The 24,954-nt window shown below is 43.2% G+C and overlaps 1 protein-coding gene across 1 annotated transcript in view; it reads right to left on the reverse strand.

Moving 5' to 3' along the window:
• The window catches only part of PMS2 (PMS1 homolog 2, mismatch repair system component), a 531,246-nt gene that overhangs the window by 355,839 nt on the left and 150,453 nt on the right, over window positions 1-24,954 (reverse strand). Inside the window, exon 5 of the mRNA XM_044089714.1 lies at window positions 9,361-9,544. Within this exon, the coding sequence (XP_043945649.1) occupies window positions 9,361-9,544 (184 nt within the window). The remainder of the gene's footprint in view (window positions 1-9,360; window positions 9,545-24,954) is intronic.

The following is a 24,954-nucleotide window of genomic DNA, read 5'->3' on the forward strand; positions in this document are numbered from 1 at the left end:
CCCCACTACGGTTCTGTACTGTCATATCATATGCTTGCAATCCTAGGCTCCACCTTAATAACTTGGCATTTTGCTGGCTGGCTCGATGTAGCCATGTTAAAGGATTGTGGTTGGTAAGTACAGTGAATTTCCTTCAATACAGATAGGGTTGAAGTTTCTGCAGTGCCCATACTATGGCTAGACATTCTTTTTCTACAGCTGCATAACATTCCTTCCTAGGTTGGAGTCTACGGCTGAGATATACAACAGGGTGCTCTTTTCCCTGTGTGGAAATCTGGCTAAGTACAGCTCCACCTCATGGTTTGAAGCATCCCCCTGCACAACAAATTATTTGCTATAATCTGAACTGGCTAACACAGAGGGTCCTCCCAAAACCCCTTTAAGCTTTTGGAATGCCTACTAGCAAGGCTGGGGTCCACACTACATTGTCTGGACTGTTTTTCCTCATCAGGTCTGTGAGGGGAGCTGCTATTGTACTATAATTGAGAATTAATTTTCTATAGTATCCCGCTGTCCCCAAAAATACCCTCACCTGCTTTTTGGCAACAGGGGCAGGCCACACTTGAACAGCTTCCACTTTGGCAGGTTTGGCCTGGTTTTACCACTCCTCACTCTATGCCCCAGGTAGGAAACCTCTGTCATACTCACCTGACACTTATTGGGCTTAAAGGTCAACCCTGCTCTTTGCTGTTTGCCCAGGACCTCCCTGACATGCTAAAGGTGCTCAAGCCAGGGATGGCTGTAAATGACAATATCATCCAGGTAAGCAAGGGCATAATCTCCTGCTCCTGCTAGGATATGATCTACCAGTCTCTGAAAGGTCACTGGGGCATTTTTCATCCCAAAGTGCATCTTTGTGAACTCGTATAATCTGAAAGGAGTCACAAAGGCTGACCTCTCTCTAGTGGTAGGAGTTAAGGGCAGCTGTCAGTAGCCATTGGTCAGAGCAACAGTTCTCAGATACTTAGTCCCACCCAGCTGCTCTAGGGCTTCATCTGTCCTAGGCATAGGGTAAGCATCTGACTCTGTGTGACTATTTAGTTTTCTGTAGTCCACACAGAACCTGATGCTGCCATCTTTCTTTAGTACTAGCACCACTGGGGTGGCCCAGGGACTTCTGGACTCCTGGATTACCTCCAGTTCCAACATTTCCTGCATCTTCTTCCTCAGAGTCTGTCTGATTCTCTCAGGCACCCTATAAAGGGCCTGTTTGATAGATCGTTGGGGTCCTGTTTCCATATGGTTCTGCACCAAGTGGGTACAACCAGGTTTCCCAGTAAACATGCCCATAAAACCCCTGTAATACTACTTGGATTTCTTGAACCTGGGTAGGGGATAGCCAGTGGGACATTGCTACACCTTCCACTGAGGTGTCATCCCAAGCCTCATTGAGGAGGTCACCAGATCTCCCTCAGACTCCTCCTGCCATCCACTGCAAATATGAAGCACCAGGGCCTCCCCATCATGGTAAGGTGTTAACATGGTACAATCTGTGCCCCTGCCTCCTGCTTAGCAGTTCTACCATGTAGTTAACATCACTCACCTTCCTTACCACTTTGAAGGGTTTCTCCCAAGCTGCCTGCAGCTTATTGTGTCTGACAGGAATAAGAACCATAACCTGCAGTCCCACAGCATACTCTCAGGCTTGAGCATTCCTGTCATACCAGACCTTCTGCTGTTGGGCTCCTGCCAGGTTCCTCTGGGTCAAGCCCATAAGCTCCGTAAGCCTTGTCTTGAGGTTTAGGACATATGCCACAAAAGACTCCTTGTGGGATTTACACACCCTCCCATTATTCACAAATCAAATCTAAAGGTCCCCTCATCCTATGCCCATACTGCAACTCAAAGGGTGAAAAACCTGTGGATTCATGGGGTACCTCTCTGTATGCAAACAGCAGATGGGGCAAATATCACAATCTCACTTAAACTGGTCTCTAAATCCCCATAGCATGGTCTTTAGTGTAGAGTTTAACCACTCCACAAGACCATTCGTCTGTAGGTGGTAGGGGTGGTCTTTAGGTGCTTCACCCACAGCACTCACACAGACAAGCCAGGAGGTCTGACATGAAATTGACAACTCTGTCAGTCAGTATTTTTCATGGGAAACCTATCCTGCTGAAAATTTCTAACAAAGCAATTGCCAGTTTTCTGCCTCGATGGATGGCAGAGCCACCACCTCAGGATATCTAGTAGCATAGTCTACTACCACCAGGATATACTTCTTCAGTGTGGAACTTGGGGTACTCAGATATCCCACAATATCTATAACTACCCTCTGAAAAGGCTCCTCAATCAGGCAAAAGCATCAAAGGAGCTTTAACCTCAACTCCTGGTGTGCCTACCTTTTGGCACTGCTCAAGTCCTGCAGTACCCCGTTACATCCCTTGCAATTCCAGGCCAATTCTCCATAATATGTCTCTTGGTATGCTTTATGCCCATATGACCTGCAAAAGGAATGTCATGGGCTATGGCTAGAAATGCCAGGTGGTAGGCTCTAGGTACTACCAAATGCTGTGTATTACCTCACCCTCTAGCCCGCAGGGGGTCCACTCTCTATACAGTAACCCTTTGTTCCTCTAATTTCTCCAATTCTTTTGGGTTTCTAATACCATGACAGGAATGGACCCCATTCCTAAGTTAAAGTATAATTAAAGTTCATGAAATTAGTATTGTTTCAATCTTTGATGTCATCCAAAAGTGCTCTTCGCAGCCCCCACATTGTGCCCAGTAATGATACCTTCTGCAATTTGCATGGTGTTACATGTATTGGTAACATATCTAAATATGATTGTAAATTATTTTTTATAAGACCCGTCGCTCCTACTACAATTGGAACTGTCCTGGTATCTTTCTACCACATTGCTCTCATTTCTGCCTGCAGATCCTGGTATTTTATGACTTTGTCTCTCTCTGTACGCAAGACACTATAGTCAATGGGTGTGGCAATTTCAATGACTTTTGTCTTCTTTTCTTGGACCACTATATCCGGTTTTCTAGCATCTATCTTTTGAACTGTTGGTAATGGGTGATCCCATGTGATACAAACTTCATCATTTTCTATGATGCTTTGTGGCAGGTGTATATTAGAACATCGAAGTTTTAAAACTTAGAATGTTCTAATATTGACCCCCTATTCAGCGAAAGCTGAAAACATTGAACATACAGAACAGCAAATTTTTTCCTAGGGAAAAAATTTGCTGCTCCAAAACACACACACACAACACAAGCACACTAAACAAACAGGAATCCACACACATACACCTAAAATCTTACACCTAACCCTACACTAAACTATACACACACCACTAACTATCCACTTACCTTAACCCAAACCCTAACCCTAAGGGTCCATCACCATCGCACACTCACCTCACCCATGCCCTAACCCTAACACACCTACCCCACCCTAATCCTCACGTCCACACAATCGCACACTTACCTGACCTGCGCCCTAACTTTAACTCACCTAACCTGCCCTAACCCAAATGTCTACACAATCGCACACATACCTAACCCACATCCTAACCCTAACTAACCTAACCCGCACTCAATCACACACTTACCTGAACCCGACCCATAACTTTCCACCACAGCGCTGAAAATACTGAAGCAACAGAAATGGACAACCAAATTCTTTCCCTAGGAAAAAATTTGGTTTTCTGTTGCTTCGATATTTTCAGCTTTCGCTGAATAGGGGTCGATATTAGAACATTCGAAGTTTTGAAACTTCATGCTCTAATATAGACCCTTTGTGGCTCATGTTTCCAGTGTTTTTCAGCCACTTCGATACCATGTTTGCACAATGTTCAATGGACTTTGTAAACCAGTGTGTAGGTGGCCCACTGTCTTGGGTTGCCAATATTAACCTTTCATTTCTTGGTTTGAATTAGCCTCTCCTTAACCATTCCTGCGCTTGTTGTTGATCAACATGAGTCTCTTCCAGAAGTTTTCTATACTTGCAACTGTATTTATGTTTTTTCCACATTTCTTGCCTTCTCATCTGGTCCTTCACTTTATATTCTTTCTTTTGTTTTTTGGCACATTCAGTTGCTGCCTGTTTTTTATCTACTTCTGGTTTGATTTCCATTCTTGCTTGACATTAACATGCTTCTGCTAAATTAAGTAGAGAAGTCATCTTGGGTTTATTCTCCTCATGTTTCAAAAATTTCACTACATTTGGATCTTATGAGGTCAGTAGATATGTGTGAAGTCCCATGACTGCAGATCTATACATGCAATCAATTTCAAGGAGGCCCATCCCTCCTTCGGAATGGGGAATATATAATCTTGAAACCTTTGCTCCAGTATACAGACTCTCCTTTTCATTGAAGATCAGATTCCTCCCTAGCTACAGCCCTCTAGCCTCTTAGTGGAGGGTCTGACACCTGAGCCTCTCTCAACTCTTATCTTTGTGACCCTTCCCAGCTCCCTTTGCACAGGAAGCCCGGTATCCTCTGATAGTGGTGCCCCACTGTCAGCTTGGGTACTACCACTCATCTCTGCCCTTGCAATCATTCTGTCCAAGGGATCATCAGCACCTACCAGCAGTTGTGGCTCACCTTCAGGCTCAATGGTACACGGTAGCTCCTCCCTGAAATAGCCACCTCACCAGCCCTGGCTTGAGGTGCTAGGTCTGCCTGGGTCTCCCCCAGGCTACCAGACCCACATGTCTGTCTCCAAGCCTGACTGCATGTAACTGCATGCACACAAGGTACTGTGTTATCAAAATCATTCCCTACCAAGACATCTGCAGGGATCTCCTCAAACACACCTACTTGCCGGCTTCCTTTTCCACCCTCCCAGTCAAGGTGAACCCTAGCCAAAGGCATTTGGAATGGGGTCCCTCCTAAAGCTCCTCCTTAACTGCTGCAGAATTCACAATGGTTATGTCAGATGCTGTCTCTCTCTTAGCAGTGGCCTGTTTTTCATCCACTAAGATAGGATATAAACTATGGTGACAGTTTGGTACCCTGTTGTCTCCAGACAAATTACCACTGGCATGCTGTTATTCCCACTTGCTAGCTCTCCCATCTTTTGTTCCCCACCTTGCCTCTGTGGACATCTATATATGCTACATGGCCCCACTGGTTACATTTAAAACATGTAACTCTTGATCCTTACTGTGTACCTAGTGGCTTCTCCTGTTACTGGTGGACTCTACTGGGGTGGTTTAGGCTGCCCACCATGGGTTCCCTTATATCCATGTGCAGCACTGGGTATCCCCTTCTTGTGTAGTGATGCTCTGCTTGGTAAGTAGAGATCCTCTTTTTTTCCCCCAGCTCATCTGCAGAGTTACACTCCCAGTCTGACAACCAGATTCTCATGTCCTTAGGCAAAGTGCTAAGGACTTGTTCCCTCACCAAAAGGTGTGCCAGCCTATCAAAAGTGGTGACCTAACACACACACACACACACACACACACACACACACACACACACACACACACACACACACACACACACACACACACACACACACACACACACACACCCTATGAAAATAAGTGCTTAGCTGAGCAATATAATCACATAAACTTTCATCTGCCTTGCATCTAAGCTCAATAAACTATTTTCTGTAAGTTTCAGGTGTTAACTTAAAGCACTCTAATAAACACTTTGACTTTATCATTATCATAATTTAACCAATCAGTATTAGACAATTTAGAAACAGCAGTTACAGCTTTACCATGAAGTAAGGGTGTCAGGAACTGTACCCAAAGACCTTGATCACCATTATACTGTTTGCATACTCTTTCAAATATATGAATAAAACTATCAAAATTATCACCCTATATAAATTGTTTAAGAAATTTACCAACCTTTATTGCTTCTGGGGTTCAGTTATTCCCGTCCTCATTACCTCCATGACCCTGGGGAAGAGTCAGCATTTCCCTCTCACATTGATGCGGTTTCTCATTTTCTTCAGCTTCCAAACACTGCAGTTTTCTTTGGCCTCCAAACAACACAGTCTATCTGCTGATTCTAATTCCAAATGGTTGGCCTCCAGTTGAAGTCTCTAACTCCAGACAGATTTTTTAAGACCTCTGAGGAAAAGGAGAACCGTCCTGTTTCTGAGGGCTGCACATCCTCATCATCAGTCTGGTTATCCTCCTGGTTGCTGGTCTGGGCTACAGCTGTGACTAAGACTGAAATCATTTCCTCTTTAGTCAGGTTGGCATGCACCAGTCCTTTGGCTGCGCACACCTTGGTCAACTGGTGCTTTGTCAGCTTGCCATAATCCTCTGCTGACATCTTTGCCTGCTTTCCCTGACTAAACTAAACTAACAAAAAAATAAATAAAACTGTTGTGAAAATGAAACTCAAAGTTTACCTTGTGGCTACTGAGAGTACACACATCTTCAGTGACAACTGCATACAGTCTACAGAAGTTCAATTAATATCCACACCACTGCTCACCAATATGTGATGTCCCCTTTCTGGCCAGTAATCAAGCAGCCTGAATCCTCACCACTGACACTGGAGAGGGACGTTCTCTTGGAACAAAAATGGATGCGCCCAGTACTTCCAGATGCAGCTCTCTGCATCAAGCAGAATTTCCCTTAAAAGCACGCAGGGAACACACACAGTCTGGGGTCAGGATTTCTCGGTCTCCCTCCAGGTCCCCAGTAAGACTTCCCCACTGGCACAGCTAAAGACTTAAGACCTCAGATGAGTGTCCAAGCCAAATTCTCCAGCACCCACTTTGTGAAACAAGTACTTCATCCCTGCTCCAAACCACTGACACAAACAATTTTTGACATTTGGATGTTCACACACACACACACACACACACACACACACACACACACACACACACACACACACACACACACACACACACACACACACACACACACACACACACACACACACACACACACTGGGAAAAGCTGGCACAAATACTGCCACCAGATACTCCAAAGCCAGCTACTCTAGGTTCTTGCAATGGTACCCAATTATACTGAGTGAAATTAATATTAATACAAATGGTAATTTGACCAACAGCAAGGCTTTCAGGAGCGAACAGAGCTGTCACCAAACATATATAAGTACTCTCAGATTAAAATATTCTCTAAAAGATCAGCCACAATGAAAAGTTTAAATATATTTAACAAAAAATAAAAGCACATGAAAATATTTTCCTGACAGATCTAAAAGAGTTACTATTCCCTGTTCAATTACTAGCGCAAGGCAAGATGAAGTAGGTGAGAGATCCTTCTTTGTCAGATTACAAAAACAGAGTGCTATGAGACTTCAGTCTCACCTAGTATTAAAATATCATTTTTAGTGATGGACTACAGTATGAAATCACATGCATCTGGTCATCTGACTTCTAGTTCCCATGCTTCTCCTCCTCTTGGGTAATAGCTGTGAGGATTTAGCACATATGTAGCTCCTGGAAGTCATAAAACAATTTCAAACCTCCACCCTTTCACAGTAGCAATTAGGTCACCCCAAGGACAATGCAGGAAGCTTCCTAGTACAGATGTTTTGTCTCTGGCTGCATTGAGAACTGTAAGATACAATGTTTATGGCCTACACCAGGTAATTTAATTTCAAACTATTTTCAACTATTGACATTAATCTCTTCAGTTCTAGTATCCTCTGTTAAAACATACATGTACAAAAGTACAATAATGCATATACATTTCTTTTTCTGTCCAGCAGGGTACACTGTTCATACATTTTTAACACAAGCAGCTTTACAAATACATTTTTCAACACATGCATCTGTACAAATCAGTTTGATATATGAATGACATACATACAATTCTTTATAAAATTCCAGCTAGCTATGCTGGCATATGTTACACATCCACTGCCTTACTTATCCTGGCACAGCTGGCAATACCTCACATCGTCACAAGCCCATTCACAGAAAGTCTTCTAAGGGTATATTATCACTAAGCAAATTAACATACAGTGAAAAGTTAAAAAAACTACACTTATCAAGTATAAACTGCTGTCTAATAATGAAGAAACTATCTATGGCCAGTTATGAATTGTTAAGGGCCAAATTAGGCCTGGAAATATGTTCCTGTTTTTGGAGTACTAGATTTTAAGGTTGCAAATACACAAGACTGGAGTAAGCAAGGGACAAGATAGATTCCTCACACAGCAGATTCCAGTACTGTAGAATAACCATGCTATTCATATCTGAATATTGTGCCTTTACAGACATTTAAGACATTAGATAGCTAGGTTGTTTCAAGAAGGTGCTACATATATGCATATAAAGGAAACTGCATTTCTTGATGGACTTTGGACCTTAATGCAATTAAGAACTACTAGGAAGCCAAGTAGGTTGTTGGAGCGTGTACATTTCAGTATCTGTGTGTGAGTCATTTGTTACATTGTAGCCAAAGAAACGAGTGGTGTCTGAATGTCGGTGCTATGTACCACATGTAATTAAAGGAAATGGTTGTCTGCATGTCAGCACTACGTGCCACATATAATGAACAAAGGAAATGGATATCTGAATGAATGCCAGGTCAGACAATCTTCTAAATGTGGGACCACAGCCAGATGGGATGCTGCAGTGCTCAGTTATTCTTGTAGCTACTATTCTTTACCCTTCCCAAGGTAAAGCAAAAGGATCTCCTAGTATAAAAATGAGTAAGGGCAGTAGAGGTGGTTTAGAACAAAGTCAACAAGAGAAAAATACAAAGAATGATAACTGCCTCTTCATATTACCTACACAGTGTCCAAATCTGATATAATTACGTACATAGGTACATCAAACACACTATCTGCTCAGCAAGTTCTACACAAGCGGATATAATTTAAATGACTCACTAAGTTACATCACTTACTATATTCAATGGACTGAAAAAAAAAGACAATGGGTGGTACAGTGGTTCAGTAATTAAACCTGCTGCTTAGGGGACTGCACGGTCCTTGGCTGTGTACCTAAGTGGGTCTGAATGCCCTCTCTGTGTCCTCACTTGTTTTCATTAGAGTCACTGGTTGCCTTCTACATCTCAAACAAATGCAGGGTAGTGAAACGGTTATCCTCTAAACTGTCCAGACAAGTGTACGTAATGTGAGTTGAGTATCCCATGATGTACTAGGATATCCTATTCATGATTAGTTCTCTGCTACGTGCTTAGTGCTTTTTGGAACAGGCTCTGCCTCACCTGTGACCATGAACTGAATAAAGAGGGTAGAAGGAGAAGACGACAAAAAAATAACTAAAAACATAACTGAGAGAAATGCTGCCATTTTAACGCTTATTATAAAAAATAGATTTTCACAGTTTTGGTTTGAGGTTCAAATGCAATTAGTTGAACCTCATGACAGACCGCTCATAATAACATGAAAATGCACAGAAGATACGCTTTATACTATGAATTAACAGTACCTTTTTCACGTTGCGTTGGAATTCCTTATGCCTTACTGGCAGTGTGCTGAACAAATTTTGCACAGCAACAGTTGTACCTTGTTGTCTTGGGCATGGAACTTTCTGCATAATTTTCCCATCATGATCAAACACTAAACGAGTTCCAACTTTGGCAGATTTATGGCAAGTAACAATGCTAACGTCACTGAAAAAAAGCAACATTAAGTACTTCAGATTAATTGTATACTTTACCAAACACCAAAATGAACAGCTACTAGACATGGTAAAGGCTTTTATAAACTCATACGCATGTTAGCATGCAGTTTACATTACACACACAAATGCATACATGTGTGTGTGTGTGTGAGTATATATATATATATATATATATATACATATATACACACACATACACAGATAAAGATATACATATATAGATATATAAAAATACATACATATATATATATATATATATATATATTTTTTTTTTTTTAATATGTATGTATACATACATACATATGCACACAAACACACACTCATCCAACCACAAACTACAACATATTTTTTTTTATTCATCACATTTTGAAATAATGTAAGCAGGACACTAACTTTGGGGTGGAAGAGATGAACTTTGCCTGGTTCCTGTTTTTCTGCTTTAAATAGCCAGTGTTTGTACCGGTTTGTGCATGTTTGCTCAAAACTGCAGTGAGTTAGGCCTTCTGCCCTTGCTCTACTGTTTTCCCAAACACCTGCTGAGAAACTACAAAAGATAAGTGCTTATTTTGAACTGTCTTCTGCACTTCTGATCAACTAAAACTATATTTGCTGCATCTGTTGCTGGCTATAAGAATTGGAGTGCTTCTAATACCATCTGGAAAAACAAAGCTGATAGAAGTATTTTTTTTTGCACTTAACACTCCTGTGCTGCATTTATTTCTCTGTGCTTGTTAAAGAAATTCCATTTTCTTTTTACTGTACGTTCTTAGGTTTTTGTTTTAACAGTATTCTGCACAGGCTATGTTTTGTGAACATATCTCAGGGTTAGTGAACTTTACTGCAGGAATCATTTTCTGTTGTAATTGTCTCCATAGGTTCATAGGTTCATACTAGGCTATCTGCCCTAGGGCATTAATAAGCCTAGCCAGAGTGTGTGTGGCTTTCACCACCCCTTAGGATGAGAATACTATACCCATTAGTTTGCTGTGCCTCTGTCCAGCAGTGACACAGAGATGATTCGTAAACCTACAATCTCCCATCCACATTTCTCTTAAACAGAGTCAGTGAGGGGCTCTGCCTCACATGGACTGGGATTCTGTTCCATAGTGTAGGGAGTCTCTGGTGATGAATCTTATTTATATCCGTGTTGAGGTTCAAGTCTCTTGCTCTCTCTCTGGTGTGGATTTGGATTTTTGAGGTGGAGCATGTCCATTAATTCGAGTTGGACATGGCCTTGTATGTCAGGCACAGATCACCTCTGAGGTTTCTTCAGTCGGGCAGCGTATGACATATGTTTGAGCCCCTTTATCCTTTTGGTGAGGAACTTTTGGGGTCTTTCCAACTGCTGCAGGTGTCGGGTGGGTACATTTCAATGGGGCGTTGTGCTCGGGTAAGGTACATTCAATAAAGGCAATCATTGGTCTGATAAGTGAAGAGTACAGGGGTACAATGACCTCTCCTGATCTGGATGTGAATCCCTTCATGATCAGGTGGACAATGTAGAAGGTCTTCCTAACCACTTTGGCAATGTGAGTGTCAAAAGAGAGGTTACTGTCAACTTGGGTCCCCAGGTCGCTGATAACTTCTTTAATGTTTATTACCACCTATGTGGTTTTTCCCAAAGGGTATGACTATACATTTTTTGGTATTTAGCTTAAGGCCATGGCTCTGGCACCAGTTATCCATTTCTATGAGACCTCTCTGGAGGATGTCTGTGTCTGATGGAGTGTCAATTATGGTGCCCAGTTTGCAGTCATCTGCAAATTTTGTCAATAAATGCCGAACAAGAGGGGGCCCAGGACTGAGCCCTGTGGGACACCACTCGTGACCGGCTTAGAGTCTGACATGGCACCAGCTACTCTAACCCTGTGGGTTCTGTCCTTGAGCCAGTTTGCAACCCATCTTGTGACATATGGGTTTACATCTAAGCTGTAGATGTATGTAGATTACATCTAATCCATATTATTCTTTCCCCCACCTACTCACCCAGTTGTTGTCATATTCTTAAAACTTGGGTCGCTTTTTAGTTGCCCGCCTCTACTATAAATTTGATACTGGACACTCCTCTCAATCCCATTGCATCACTTCATTCTATTGAGTACAGGAAGATAATTTTGGAAGGCCCTCCCCCTATTTTTCTTAACCATGAATTATCTTGTTTCCTCCCTTTCTACTTAACTTAAAAAATTCACTTCATCCAGCAGCTTTTACTATATTGTCTCTTCCAACTGTATTACTTTATTTTGCTTTTGCTGCTTCTTCTTAAAGTGTTAAATTGGATTTATTCTGTTGCATTTATTACTGCCTGTTAGTAGGCTTATTAAACTGCAACTGTTATACTCTCTTGTAGGAAGAGAGGGTAGCCTCTGCTCTTTTGCTGGGAAATGCTGGGTGAAGGCTTATTGTGATTTTTGTTCTTAAGTGTCTTTGTTCCAGGGAACCACTAGGGTTCCAAACCAGTAATTTTACATTAGGAAGATTTGTGGTCTAAACTCTTGTGGCAGGAGAGGATAGCCTACATCCTTACAAATTGGGAATTGCTGGTTGAAGGCTCATTGTGTCTGATATTCTGAAAGTGCCTTAGTTCTGGTTTAAGTACTTGGGCTCCAAACCAATTATTTTACATTGGGGGTTGTGACCTAGACTCTTGTGGCAGGAGAGTGTGGCCTACACCCTTCTAAGCTGGGAATTGCTGGTGAAGGCTTACTGTGCCTGTTATTCTAAGTATCATTATTCTGGTTTAAGCACTTGGATTCCAAATCAGTTACTTTATATTAGGAGGATTCATGGTCTACGCTCTTATGGAAGAGGAGGATAACATACACCCTTCTAATCTGGAAATTGCTGGTTGAAGGCCTATTTTGTCTGTTTTCTGAAGTATCTTAATTCTGGCTTAAGCACTTGGGCTTTAAAACCAGTTGTTTTACATTAGGAAGGTTTGTGGTCTAGGCTCTTGTAAAGGGAAGAGTGTGGCCTTCTAAGCTGGGAAATACTGGTGAATTGCTGCTTGTTTATACTGCTTTTTTGCTGTTGTGACTGTGATGTTATGCACCTTGTGTTTCTAGTACTACTGCATTTTATAGCATAGGCTAGATTAAGATTTGTTGAATCTAGACTGTTTGATATCATTTGAGCACTAAAAATAGCTCTGAAAGATCTGAGGAATCCACTGCTTCCAACTAACTATAAGTGCCTGTTTTTGCTCTTATATTGCACTTTTAATTTGTATTTGCATTTTACTGTCTGTTTGAAATGTATGAACTGTTTTTGCCATATTTTACTATATACTGTACTAGTTCAGCTGTAGAATAGTCCAGTTCCAGGTTTGCTGCTTCTGTGTCTGTTTTGTAACTTCTGAGCATCAAATTCAAACCATCTTTGCTGGTGAAGGCCCTTCTGCACCCTTGTGGGAGGAGAGTGCTGTCTGGGTCCCAACTAATTGTGGGTGGTTGGACTACAGCTTAGAGAGAGCATCCTTAATGCCTAGTTTGGGTTATTTTTTGTTTTATTTATGACATGCATTTCTGCTTGTTTGCGTGTAGTGCACCATCATGTACTGCCGCACAGCAGTAGTTACCATTGGTGGTTACAGACATAAACATTTTGCTTGTTAAATTTTCCCTTAGCACTTTGCTTATGGTCCTCCAGAGGTTTTTCATGGCCCTGCTCTATGGTCAGGTTGAACACTAAGCCTAGCCTTAGACGTACCAACACATTTCTCATCCACTACCCATTCTTAAGTGAAACCTCTTTTCCTGACTATATAAATTTAAATAACACTATGGACGGACAATTTCCCAGTTTCTCCAGCCAGCTTGGTTGACATGGGCATCCTGAGGTAGTGTAGCAACTGCATCATGTTCACTGACAACTGTTTTTTCTCCTAGTCCACACAAACTCAACATGTGAGAGATGCAGCTATATCAGGAACTTTGAATCCATGATCCATCACATACCACTCAGTACATGACAATGAGCAGGTTGTCAGCATGCACACCTCACCTCCTACTCCACCCAAACCCATATCACACATACCTACACATACAGAGGGCCTCACCAGAAACATACTTAAACACCACCAAATACAAACAAGAATGCTACACATAATACTTCCTCTGAAGAGCACAATACACATAATAGCTCACGCACCACTGTCTCACCTGTCAAGCCCTTAAGTCAAACCACAAAACCAAACATATTAGTCATAGGTGACTCCATCGTGAGACATACAGATGTTCCTTTCACCAGGCTGGATATGGAAAAGGTCACAGTCAGCTGTCTGCCAGGTGTCAGGATCCGCCACATCACACAAAGGCAACCACAAAACCAAAACATATTAGTCATAGGTGATTCCATCATGAGACACACAGATGTCTCTCTCACCAGGCTAGATAAGGAAAATGTAATGGTCAGCTATCTCTCAGGTGCCAGGATACTCCATATCACACATGCACTCAAGTCTCTCAACAATAGGTACTCTTATGACTCGGTCATAGTGCATGTTGTTGTGGAATGACTTGAGACGTACCTTTCTGGACTATATGAAGAGAAACATAGCTCTTGGACTATGTGTCCCAGGCAGTTATGTCCCTAACCTTAAGCAGCATTTTGCCAACACCTAGGATGATGTCTCAGTACAAACAGAAAATGACTGATTTCAATAACTGTCCTAGTTTCTAGTGTCATTCAAGGGGATCTAGTATCTGTCTGCCTGGGATGACATGACTGATGGACCTCGATGCTTTGCCAAAGATGGTCTTCATCTGTCACCCCTGGGATCTTGGCTATGGCTAAGGCACTTGCCACTCTTATAGGTTCATAGGTAGGTACTAGGCTATTGGCTCTAGGGCCTATATAAGCCTAGCCAAATGGTACCCTGGCTTTTGCCACCCAAGAAAATTATTTTCCTGTGCCCCTGTCAAGCAGAGCCACAGAGGTGATCCCTGGGGTGAATTTCCTATCTCCCATCCAATCATCAAGATTTTTCTTGAAGAGTGCTAATGAGGAGCTTTGTTTGATATAAGATAGGTAGTTTGTTCCAGAGTATGGGATGTCTCTGAAACAGGAATCTATCCCTCCAGCATGTTCCGTTTATTGTTGTGACAAGGTTTAGGTCACTAGAGTTTGTAGTTCGGAGGGATTGGGATTTCTTTACATGGAGCATGTCCAACAGCTCTGGGTTTGACATAGCTTTGTATGTTAGGCAGAGATCGCCTCTGAGTAGGCGATATGTGAAAGAGTAAAGCTGGAGTTTGAGACGGTCTGCGTAGGGCATCTGTTTGAGGCCGGTAATCCTCTTTGTGAGGTATTTCTGTGGCCTTTCCAGTTGTTGTAGATGTCTTGTGAGGTACATACCAAAAGGGGCGTTGTACTCTATTAATGGGTCTAATGAGCGATGAGTAGAGGGGAACAATGACCTCTTTTTTTTCCTGGATGAGAAACCTTTTGTGATGAGGTGTGCCACGTAGAAGGATTTCCTGACTACTTTGGCAATGTGATTATTAAAGGAGAGACTACTATCCACCTGTGTCCCAAGGTCTCTTATCACACTTTCAGTGTTAAGCAGACTACCGCCTATGTGGTAGTTCATGGGTACAGAGTTTTTACCAAAAGGGATGACAATGCACTTTTTGGTATTGAGCTTAAGGCCATGGCTTTGACACCAGGCATATGTCTCAGTGAGGCACTTTTGTAGGATGTCCACATCGTTAGGAGATTTTATTATGGCTCCTAGTTTGCAGTAATCTGCAAACTTTGTTAGCCAAAGACCTTCTGTGTTGGCCTGTACTTCAGAGAAGTAGATACTAAACGGGAGAGGACCTAGGACTGAACCCTGTGGTACTCCACTTGTCACTAGTCTGAAGCTGGATTTAAGAGTTTGCTACTTTCGGTGTGGGTTCGGTCAGTGAGCCAGTTGGCAACCCATCTTGTGACATAGGAATTTATACCTAGTTTAGTGAGTTTGTCTATAATTCCAGAGTGAGGGATGGTGCCGAAAGCCTTGGCAAGATCTAGATAGGCTGTGTGTGTGTACCACCTTACCCTCATCTACAGCTTTGGTGACCGCTTCAAAGAAGTCTATCAGGTTTAGGAGACATGATCTGCTTTTTACAAACCTGAACTGGGTAGGATCCAGAGTTTGGAGATTACCAATGTCATTGTTTATAAGTTCCACGATGATACGCTCCATAGCCTTGCAGACAAGGCTTGTCAGGCTAATGGGGCGGTAGTTCCCGGGGTCCGTGGTGGCTCCCCCTTTGTGGAGTGGGATAAAGTACAGTTTTGTACCTACCATAAATGTAGATGTTCGAGGATCCACATTGCTGCAGTCATAACCTGTGGGTAGTCCGCTGTCCTCGGTCGGCCCGAATACCAAAGTGTTAGGCTGGCGTCGGTCATGGTCGCTCAGATCTGACGTCAGTACGCAGTGGTACTAAAGCCACAAAACAAACTGGGAACAGTCCACAAATAACCACATGAACAGCACAGTTCCCAAAGCACAGTATGCCCAGCACAAAAGGCAAAAATCGACACGTCAGGTGAAATCTCTAAATTTTATTCCACAAGGTTTAGCGCTTTCATCAACACAGTGACTTCTTCAGAACACAAATAATGAATCACCATATACATTTATAGGATTAATGCATCACATGGCCTTTCCCATTCAACCACCTGACCTACTTATTTAATTAATTTAATTAATAACTATCTATTGAGTGGTACTAAAGCGCATGACCGACGCCATATCCTCAGTCTTTCTTGCCCCAGATGTCAGAAGGCCTAAAAAGAAAAGGCCAAAAATAGAAAATACCCAACCACCAATATATAAAAAATAATTACCCCAAAAGCAACACAGCAACCCCAAACTACAGAGGGGAAGGAGGGAGGGAAAATTGGACTGCAGCAATGTGGATCCTCGAACATCTACATTAATGGTAGGTACAAAACTGTACTATGTTCTTCGTCTCACATTGCTGCAGTCATAACCTGTGGGTAGAATCCCAAAGCAAAGGTAAAGGGAGGTTGGCAAAATCAAAAAGCATTAGGAGTTTCTAACATGCCCTGTAAAACTGCAGTGGCAAACCCAGCCCTGGACTTGGAATAAAGAGGGAGATGGTAATGTTTAGTAAAAGTGTGCACTGAACTCCAAGTAGCTGCCTCCAAAATATCCTTAGTAGCAACTCCTTAAAAGGCAGTAGAAGTGGCAGTAGCCCTAGTGGAATGAGGTCTGATCCCAGCCGGAACATCCTTTCCATGATGAGAATAACAAAAGCAATACAATGGCCAATCCACTTAGAAATAGTTTGCTTTGAAACAGCTTTTCCTTGTGAACCCAAAGCAAAAGAAATGAATAACTGTTGAGTCTGCCTGAACCCTTTAGTTCTGCTCAAATAATAGCGTAACTGCCTGTGAATATCCAAAGAATGCAAAATCTTTTCCCCTTTATTTTGGGGATCAGCATAAAAAGTAGGCAAATGAATAGATTGGTTTAAGGCCACATTAGAAACAACTTTAGGCATAAAAGTAGGGTTAGTACAGGGATACCCTATCCTTATGGAATATCAGGAAGGGTTCAACTGCCATTAGAGCCTGTAATTCAGATACCCTCCTAGCAGACGTAATGGCCAACAAAAAAGCAGTCTTCCAAGACAAAAACTTCAACTCAGATGTAGCTGCAGGTTCAAAAGGAGGTAAAGTAAGCTTTTCCAACACAAAATTGAGATCCCAGGAAGGAGTAGGAGCTCTACGTGGGGGTCTTATGTTCTTTACCCTCTAAGAAACTGCCTAAACAAAGGGTGAGAAAATAATGGTGGGTCACAATCATAGTGAGCAGAAATGGCTGCAGCATGAACTTTCACGGAGGAGAAAGACAAACCTTTGTCTAATAATTCTGTAAGGTACTGTAGTGTAACACTCAAATTAGGCCCTGAAACATCAAAGCTCTTTGCTGTGCTCCAAAGAAAAAATCTCCTCCATTTATCAGCATAAACTTTCCTAGTACTAGGTCGTCTGGCTTCCAATATGACATTCAAAACTGGTTGAGGAAGCTGCGACCCCCCAGGGTCTAAAACAGAATATGCCAGGCTGTCAGATGCAGGGACTGTACCTTGACATTGAGGAAATGATTGCTTGCCTGGGACAAAAGGTATGGAATTGGTGGCAAAGGCCAAGGAGGCTCCTGTACTAAACTCCTCAGCAGAGGATACCAGTGCTGACATGGCCAATCTGGAGCTATTAGAATCATACAAGGCTTGTCCTGTCTGACCTTCAAGAGTACCTTGGGAAGGAGAGGCAGAGGAGGAAAAGCATACACGTGAAGGTTGTTCCAACTGAAAGATAGAGCATCCACTTTTCAAGCCTTTGGGTGAAACATCTTTGAGCAAAATTTTGGCAGTTGGAAATTTAGTGGAGAAGCGAACAGATCTATGTCTGGAGTTCCCCAAGCCACTGTCAACTGCTGAAATACATGAGGATCCAATTTCCACTCATGGGGGTCCACCATCTGTCTGCTCAAAACATCTGCTAAGGAGTTCTGTGCTCCTGGCAGAAACCTTGCTTGAAGAGTGACGTGCAAACTCATAGCAGTCTCCCACAGAATCATGGCTTGTCTGCAAAGAGGGTACGAATGGGTTCCCCCCTGCTTGTTGAGATACCACATGACTGTTGTGTAGTCTGTTTGAATCAACACCTGTCCTGGTTGAAGTAGATCCTTGAAAGCCATCAGTGCAAATTGGACTGCTAACATCTCCTTCATGTTGATATGCAAATGCTGTAGTCTGGGAGGCCACGTGTCTTGAATCCATTTCCCCTTGAAGTGTGCTCCCCAAGCCATGTCTGAGGCATCTGTCGTTAAGATCTGACTCGCCTCTGGTCGGGTCACAGAGAGTCCCTTGTTTAGGTGACATTCCTGAGCCCGCCACAGAAATTCCTTTTGGATGCAAGGTATTATCTGAATGACAGTGTCCAAATCGTGGCAGTGTTGAGTCCATACACTTTTGAGATACCATTGTAGCTTCCTCATATGTAGTTTGGCATTGGGAAGTACCAGAATACAAGATGCCATGAACCCCAAGGCTTGAAGGACTGTCCTTGCAGTCAGCCTGGACCGTAGGGATAATTGCTGGAAGTATAGGGGAAGATTTCTTTGTTTGTCTGGGGTCAAAAAGGCCATCTGAGAGGCTGTATTCAGTCTTACACCCAGAAAGCACATGTCCTGAGAGGGTACTAGACTGGACTTTGTTTCGTTCACAGAATACCCTAGGCACCTTAAAACTGCCATTACATACTGTAGATGCTGAAGTAACTTGACTTTGTCTTGAGCAAGAATCAGGCAATCGTCCAGATAAGGATAAATTTGTATTCCTCTTAGTCTTAAGAAGGCTATCACAGGAGCCAGGACCTTTGTGAACACCCTGGGCGCAGTAGATAAGTCAAAGGGCAATGCAGAGAACTGATAATGAAAAGTACCAGCTCGAAAACGCAGGAACCTCCTGCAGCTGGGCCTGATAGGAATGTGAAGATAAGCCTCTTTGAGATCCAGATTTACCATCCAGTGATCTTTGCCTAGCAGAGGCAGAAGTTGCTGCAAAGTTAACATCTTGAACTTTGGAATGTCTAGGTATGTATTGAGAATGGACAAATCCAGAATTGGTCTCCAAGTGTTTCCTTTCTTTGGCACAAGAAACAGGCGAGAATAAAATCCTAGACCTACTTCTGACGGAGGTACCACCTGGATAGCCCCCATTTGTAAAAGTAAAGAAATCTGCTTGTGAGCCTCCAGCCTTTGCTGAGGAGGTACATCCGGCATGCCCTTGAAAGGAGGCAAGGAGTGAAAATAAAACTTGTAGCCTCGATTTATAATGTCCAACACCCATTTGTCCTGGGTGACCAAAAGCCAATTTTGCTTGAAAAGTGCCAACTTTCCTCCTAGAGGAGCTGCCAGACAGGAGGAATCTGGCAGCTGGAAATACAGGTCATTGGGTCTGTTTACGAAAAGGCTGACCCCTGCCCTCACCAGAAGATTGTGCAGGAGAACTCCACGTCCTAGGTCTGAATGAACCCTGAGCATGAGCTCTGCCCCTACCACGTCTAGATCTGCCCTTAGACTGAAAATCAGAAGAAGGATAAGCCCATCCTTTGCAGGCCAATTTCTGCTAAACTTAGGGGCTGCACTTGTAAAAATTCCTTAACCGTCTGCATGGACTTAGCTTTGTCCTCCATTTTCTTCAAAACTGACTCCACAGGAGAACCAAAAAGAACTTCAGATTGGAGGGGAGCATCCAAAATTCGAGCTTTAACATGCTCTGACAAATTCTGATCCTTAAGCCAGGCGTGCCTACGAATAACTGAACCAGTGGCAGCCACCCTGGAAGAAGCCTGAAGAGCATCAAAGCCACACTGCAAGGAATGCTTACCTACCTGATCAGAGGCATGAACTAAGTCCTGAAATTCCTTACACTCTATACCCTCAGCTAAAGCATCTACCTTAGATTTCAACTGACTTAACAGAAAATTCTGATACTTCAGCATATGAAACTGGCAATTTAAAGCCCTCATAGCTAGCGTGGAGGAGGTATACACTTTTTTACCCCACCTATCCAAAACTCTAGAATCTTTATCCAGAGGAACTGGATTCTTAACTACAGAAGCCCTGACACCCTTAGGTCCCTGACTAATAGTTTCCGGGTCAGCTCTAGGACTCTTATACAAATATTTATGAGCCTCTGGAACTCTGTAATACCTGTCTGGCTTGACAGGGGCAGGGGTAAAGAATCAGGATTAAGGGAAGCTTCAGAAAAAACATCCTGAACAACATCCAAAACAGGGGGAATAGCCAAGGGCCTATGCTGTGGTAAAAACAAAAATTCCCTAAGCCTCTTACGAGAATCAGAAAAATCCTGACCTTCCCACTTAAAATGCTCCCTCATGGAGTGCAGGGTTTCAGAAAAAGAAAAATCCTCTGGAGGAGAAGCAGAAGGACAGGAATCCTCTGCATCCGAATCAGAATAGGGAGGAAAATCCTGAATGTCCTCAGCTGAAGACTCAGAGTAATCTGAGGAATGCTCCAATCCCTCCACCTCTGTCTCCACCCTAGGCCTCTTATCTGGAGGGGGCATAGAACCTCTGATTAAAGTAATCAAATCCTCTGCCATTTTCAGCATATGTTTTTTTGGAACAGAGCCTGAAGAACTAGGGCTGACGCCTGTGCCAGAAAGACCAGGTCTAGCTTTAGAAGGGGCTTTAGTGACAGAAGTAGAAGGCCTAACAACCTTATGTAAAGAAGGAACCACAGAAACTTGAGAGGCCCCCTCGGCCTGACCTAGCTCCTGAGAGGCCACGTCCTGTAAGATTAAAGGTTCCCCCTGTGATTCAGCTGAAACCTCGGCTGGATCCACAGATTCAACCGTAGTTTTCATAGAACCGGCGTCCGCAACGGACGACTCGTCCTGCTTAGACTTTAACGATTTATCTTTTCGCTTCTTAGCGGTAGTGGGCGTCGAAGGATCCGACGGCATGTTGTAGTTACACCGCTTACCGAAAACAAGTCTAGCACAATCTAACCTGCGTTTAATGGTGCGCTTATTAAATCTAGCGCAAAAGCGACACCCGACTACGTCGTGCTCAGGCCCCAAGCAAGGAATACAGAGAGAGTGATAGTCCCTATGAGGTATCTGTTTCCCACAAGAAATATAATTATTAACTTTTTCTGACATCCGGAATTAACTGAGGCAAGAAAAGACATAAATATTCCCCAACGGGGTACTTAGCCCAACTTGGTCTTCGGTCTGAAACTCAGAATACGAAAATTTCAGGACGCCGAACGGCACTTGCAAACGCTGCTTCTGCTTCGGACCATGCGGCAAGAAAGACTGAGGATATGGCGTCGGTCATGCACTTTAGTACCACTGCGTACTGACGTCAGATCTGAGCGACCATGACCGACGCCAGCCTAACACTTTGGTATTCGGGCCGACCGAGGACAGCGGACTACCCACAGGTTATGACTGCAGCAATGTGAGATGAAGAACATCCATTGCTGTGCGCCATTCAGTGGGCACAAAGCCTGAGGTGAGGCTATGATTGAACATGGTACTTAGGTGGGGTGCCAGTTCGTTCTGCAGTTCATGAAGAACGCAGCCTGGGATGTTGTCAGGTCCCATGGATGCTGTGTTCTTGGCTTTGGAGAGTGTGTTCTTTACCTGTGCAGCCATGATTACAGGTACTTTGCATTCCTCCGGTATAGAGATGGGCCCTTTAGGAAATGAGAGAGGGGTAAAGTTAGCACTGAGCCTATCTGCCAGGATGTTGGCAATATCAGTTGGTTCTGTATATTTAGTGCCATTGTGCTGTAACTCAGAGGATATCTGAGTGTTGCCATTAAGATTCTTGACAACGCTATAGAATGCTTTGTGATTGTCTTTAGAATCAGTGGCGATTTTGTTTTCATAAATAGCTTTTGAGGATTTTATGAGGGATCTCAGCTTTGTACTGAGGCTGACCACGGAGTTCCTCCAATCATGGGATTTTACTCTTTTTTGCAACAGTTTCTTTCTTCTGTTGTAGAGTTTGTTTATAGCAGGGGACCACCAGATTGGCTTCCTTTTTTTGGTGGATGGCATCTTGGTTCTGTTAGGGATTGCACGATCCATGCACTCGTGTAAGTGCTTATAAAGTGCAACGGTATAGGATTTAGCAGTCGTATCTCTATTGTCCGTCAGCATGGGTGTCGTGAAGTTTGCCACTTCTGTCTTAAGAAGCGTGAAGTTGGCTTTGGAGAAATTTTTTACGGTGGTTTCCCTAATGGGGGTGGGGGGGTGGGGCTGGGATGTGGATGTCTAGGGTGATTTGCTTGTGGTCAGATCTGACCAACGAGGAATTGACCTCTGGTGTGGAACACCGGTTGCCCATGTTGGTAATGACCAGGTTTAGGATATTGCTGCCCCTGGTGGAGGTGTGGATAAGTTGATTCAAGGCATTAGAATTTATGAATTCCAGAAAATGTTGAGCACAAGAGTTGGTACATGAGTAGTTTTCCCAGTTAATGGTGGTATAGTTGAAATTGCCCATTATTAGGGTGTTAGGTTGTACCCTAATGTTTTCCAGTGTATCAAGAAATGAGGAGTGGGAATCCTGGGGCATGGTGGGGGATCTGTAGCAAGCTACAATTTGCATTGCAGTCTTGCCCAGAGTTAGTTGCACTTGGATAATCTCAGATGCATTACGCTGAGCAACTAGCCGGGAGGTGTGGATATCCTTAATGAATATGGACACACTCCGCCTTTAGTGCTTCGGTCCAAGTTAGGTGGCTGAAAGATGTGGTATGAATTATAGTCTGGTAATGCAGGGGTGCTCTCTGGAGCCTTGAACCAGGTCTGTCACTGCACAGATGTCGATGTTCTCCATTTTAAGGAGTGCCTCGAGTGAGTGCATTTTGAGGTTTAGACTTCTAGCATTGAGTAGCATTACCCTCAGATTTTGCTTGCTTGTACCGGTCACGGTGATGAATTTGTCATTTGAATCTTGCCTAAAAAAGGCACTATAAGGGTGGCAAGAGCCTTAGCCAGTATCCAGAGTCCCAAGGGCGACAGGTGCAGGCCATCTCTGGCAAAGCATCGTGGTTTGTTGATCATGTCATCCCAGGCAGACAGATACTGGATCCCCTTAGAATGACACCAGAAGCTTAGCCAATTGTTGAAGTCAATCATTTTGTCCTTGTACTGTGGTATCATTCTGGGTGATGGCAGGATGCTACTCAGGGCTGGGGTCATACCTGCCTGGGCTACAAGATCAGAAAGCTCCTCGATGTCTCTTTTCATGTAGTCCAGGGAGGTATGTCTCAGGTCATTCACACCAACATGGACAATGACAGTCACATTTGTACTTGCTGTGGAGTGACCTGAGTGCATGCGTTATGTGGTGGATCCTGGCACCTGACAGGCAGCTGACAGTGACTTTCTCCTTGTTTAGCCTGGTGAGTGGAACATCAGTGTGCCTGACTATAGAGTCACCTATGACTAAAGTGTTGGGTATGTTGTTATGCCTTATGGGTTGTGGTTGAGTGGCACACTGAGTTTGTGGGTTATGTGTCATTTGGGTTGTGTTGGGGGGTGGAGGTTGCTTGCACTTCTGCTTTGGAGGTCCCTGTTGCTTGGGTAGATTTTTTTTGAGAGCCTCCACAAATGTAGGTGTGTGTTTTGTGTTTCTATGTGTGTGCTTTGGTGGTGTAGGTTTTGAGGGACTATGTGATGAGTGTAGTGTGGTACAAGTGTTTACCTTCTCCTCTTGACTGTCTAGTCCAGTCTTCGGTGAAGAGAGCTTTGCTTCCAGTTTGGTTATATAAGTGCATCTTTCACAGGTTGTAATGTTGGGTGGTAGGAGGAGAGGGTTGTCTGTGTACATGAGGAAATTGCTGCATTGCCTCAAGATGCCCAGAATCATCAGGTAAGACAGGAAAAAACAGCGGGAGCTGACCCTTAGACATGCCTGCACAGGTGCTTATTTATTAAGTACTAAAAACTGTTTTCCTCTAGACAACTGAGGAAAGTTGAGTGCTGTAGTAATTTGTAGCTTATTTAGTGCTTACAATGAGTTCTGAACAAGTGCTGAGCTCAAAGAAACAGATTTGAGTGCTGAATCTAGAAAATTGGCTAGTTCTAAGAAACAAAATTAAGCTAGAAGGCTTCCCTCCAACATAGAAAGGCTTGGGGGCTCAGAAGCTTACAAACAGGCAACCCAAGTCAGCCAACGACCACAAACAATTCACTCTCACTGAAATGCTATACTGGCTATGGCTAAGCTATGATGACCTGGGACATGTGCTCAGACATACAGCCTCTACTAACAAACAACTAGGCCCAAAACACAAGCCTGAGTATGGACAATGCTACACTACCAACACTACTTAGGTAGAAAAAAAACTGCTAAAATGTTTAAACAGATAAAGGATCAAGGAGACTCTAGAGAATGCTTTTAAATGCATATATGATACACTCCTAACAAGAAATCAGAACAAACAAACCCAACCAGATGCTTAACAATTGTAGAAAATTCTACGTAATACCTTACACACAGTGAGTAAAATAAAAGTTCCTTTTTAGGCAAAGTCTCAAGGGCAAAATTCCAGACGTAAAAACTCCATCTAAAAACAACCTCATGGTTATGCTGCTAAATGCTAGGAGTCTTAATACGAAACTGCACTCACTGGAAGCAGTCCCTACCTTGGAACAAACACACATTTGTGCAGTCACAGAAATCTGTTTCAAGGCTGTGGAGAGCTCCCAACCATACTGAGTTACACCTCCTTCCACACATTCAAACCACAAACTGAAGGTGTGAAAACTAAATGAGGTGGTGTATCAATATTCACTGAAGATAAATACATCTCCAGATTGGTTAAAC

This window comes from Protopterus annectens, chromosome 12.part0, assembly GCF_019279795.1.
Source record: "Protopterus annectens isolate FY-2018-M chromosome 12.part0, PAN1.0, whole genome shotgun sequence".
Taxonomy (NCBI): domain Eukaryota; kingdom Metazoa; phylum Chordata; order Ceratodontiformes; family Protopteridae; genus Protopterus; species Protopterus annectens.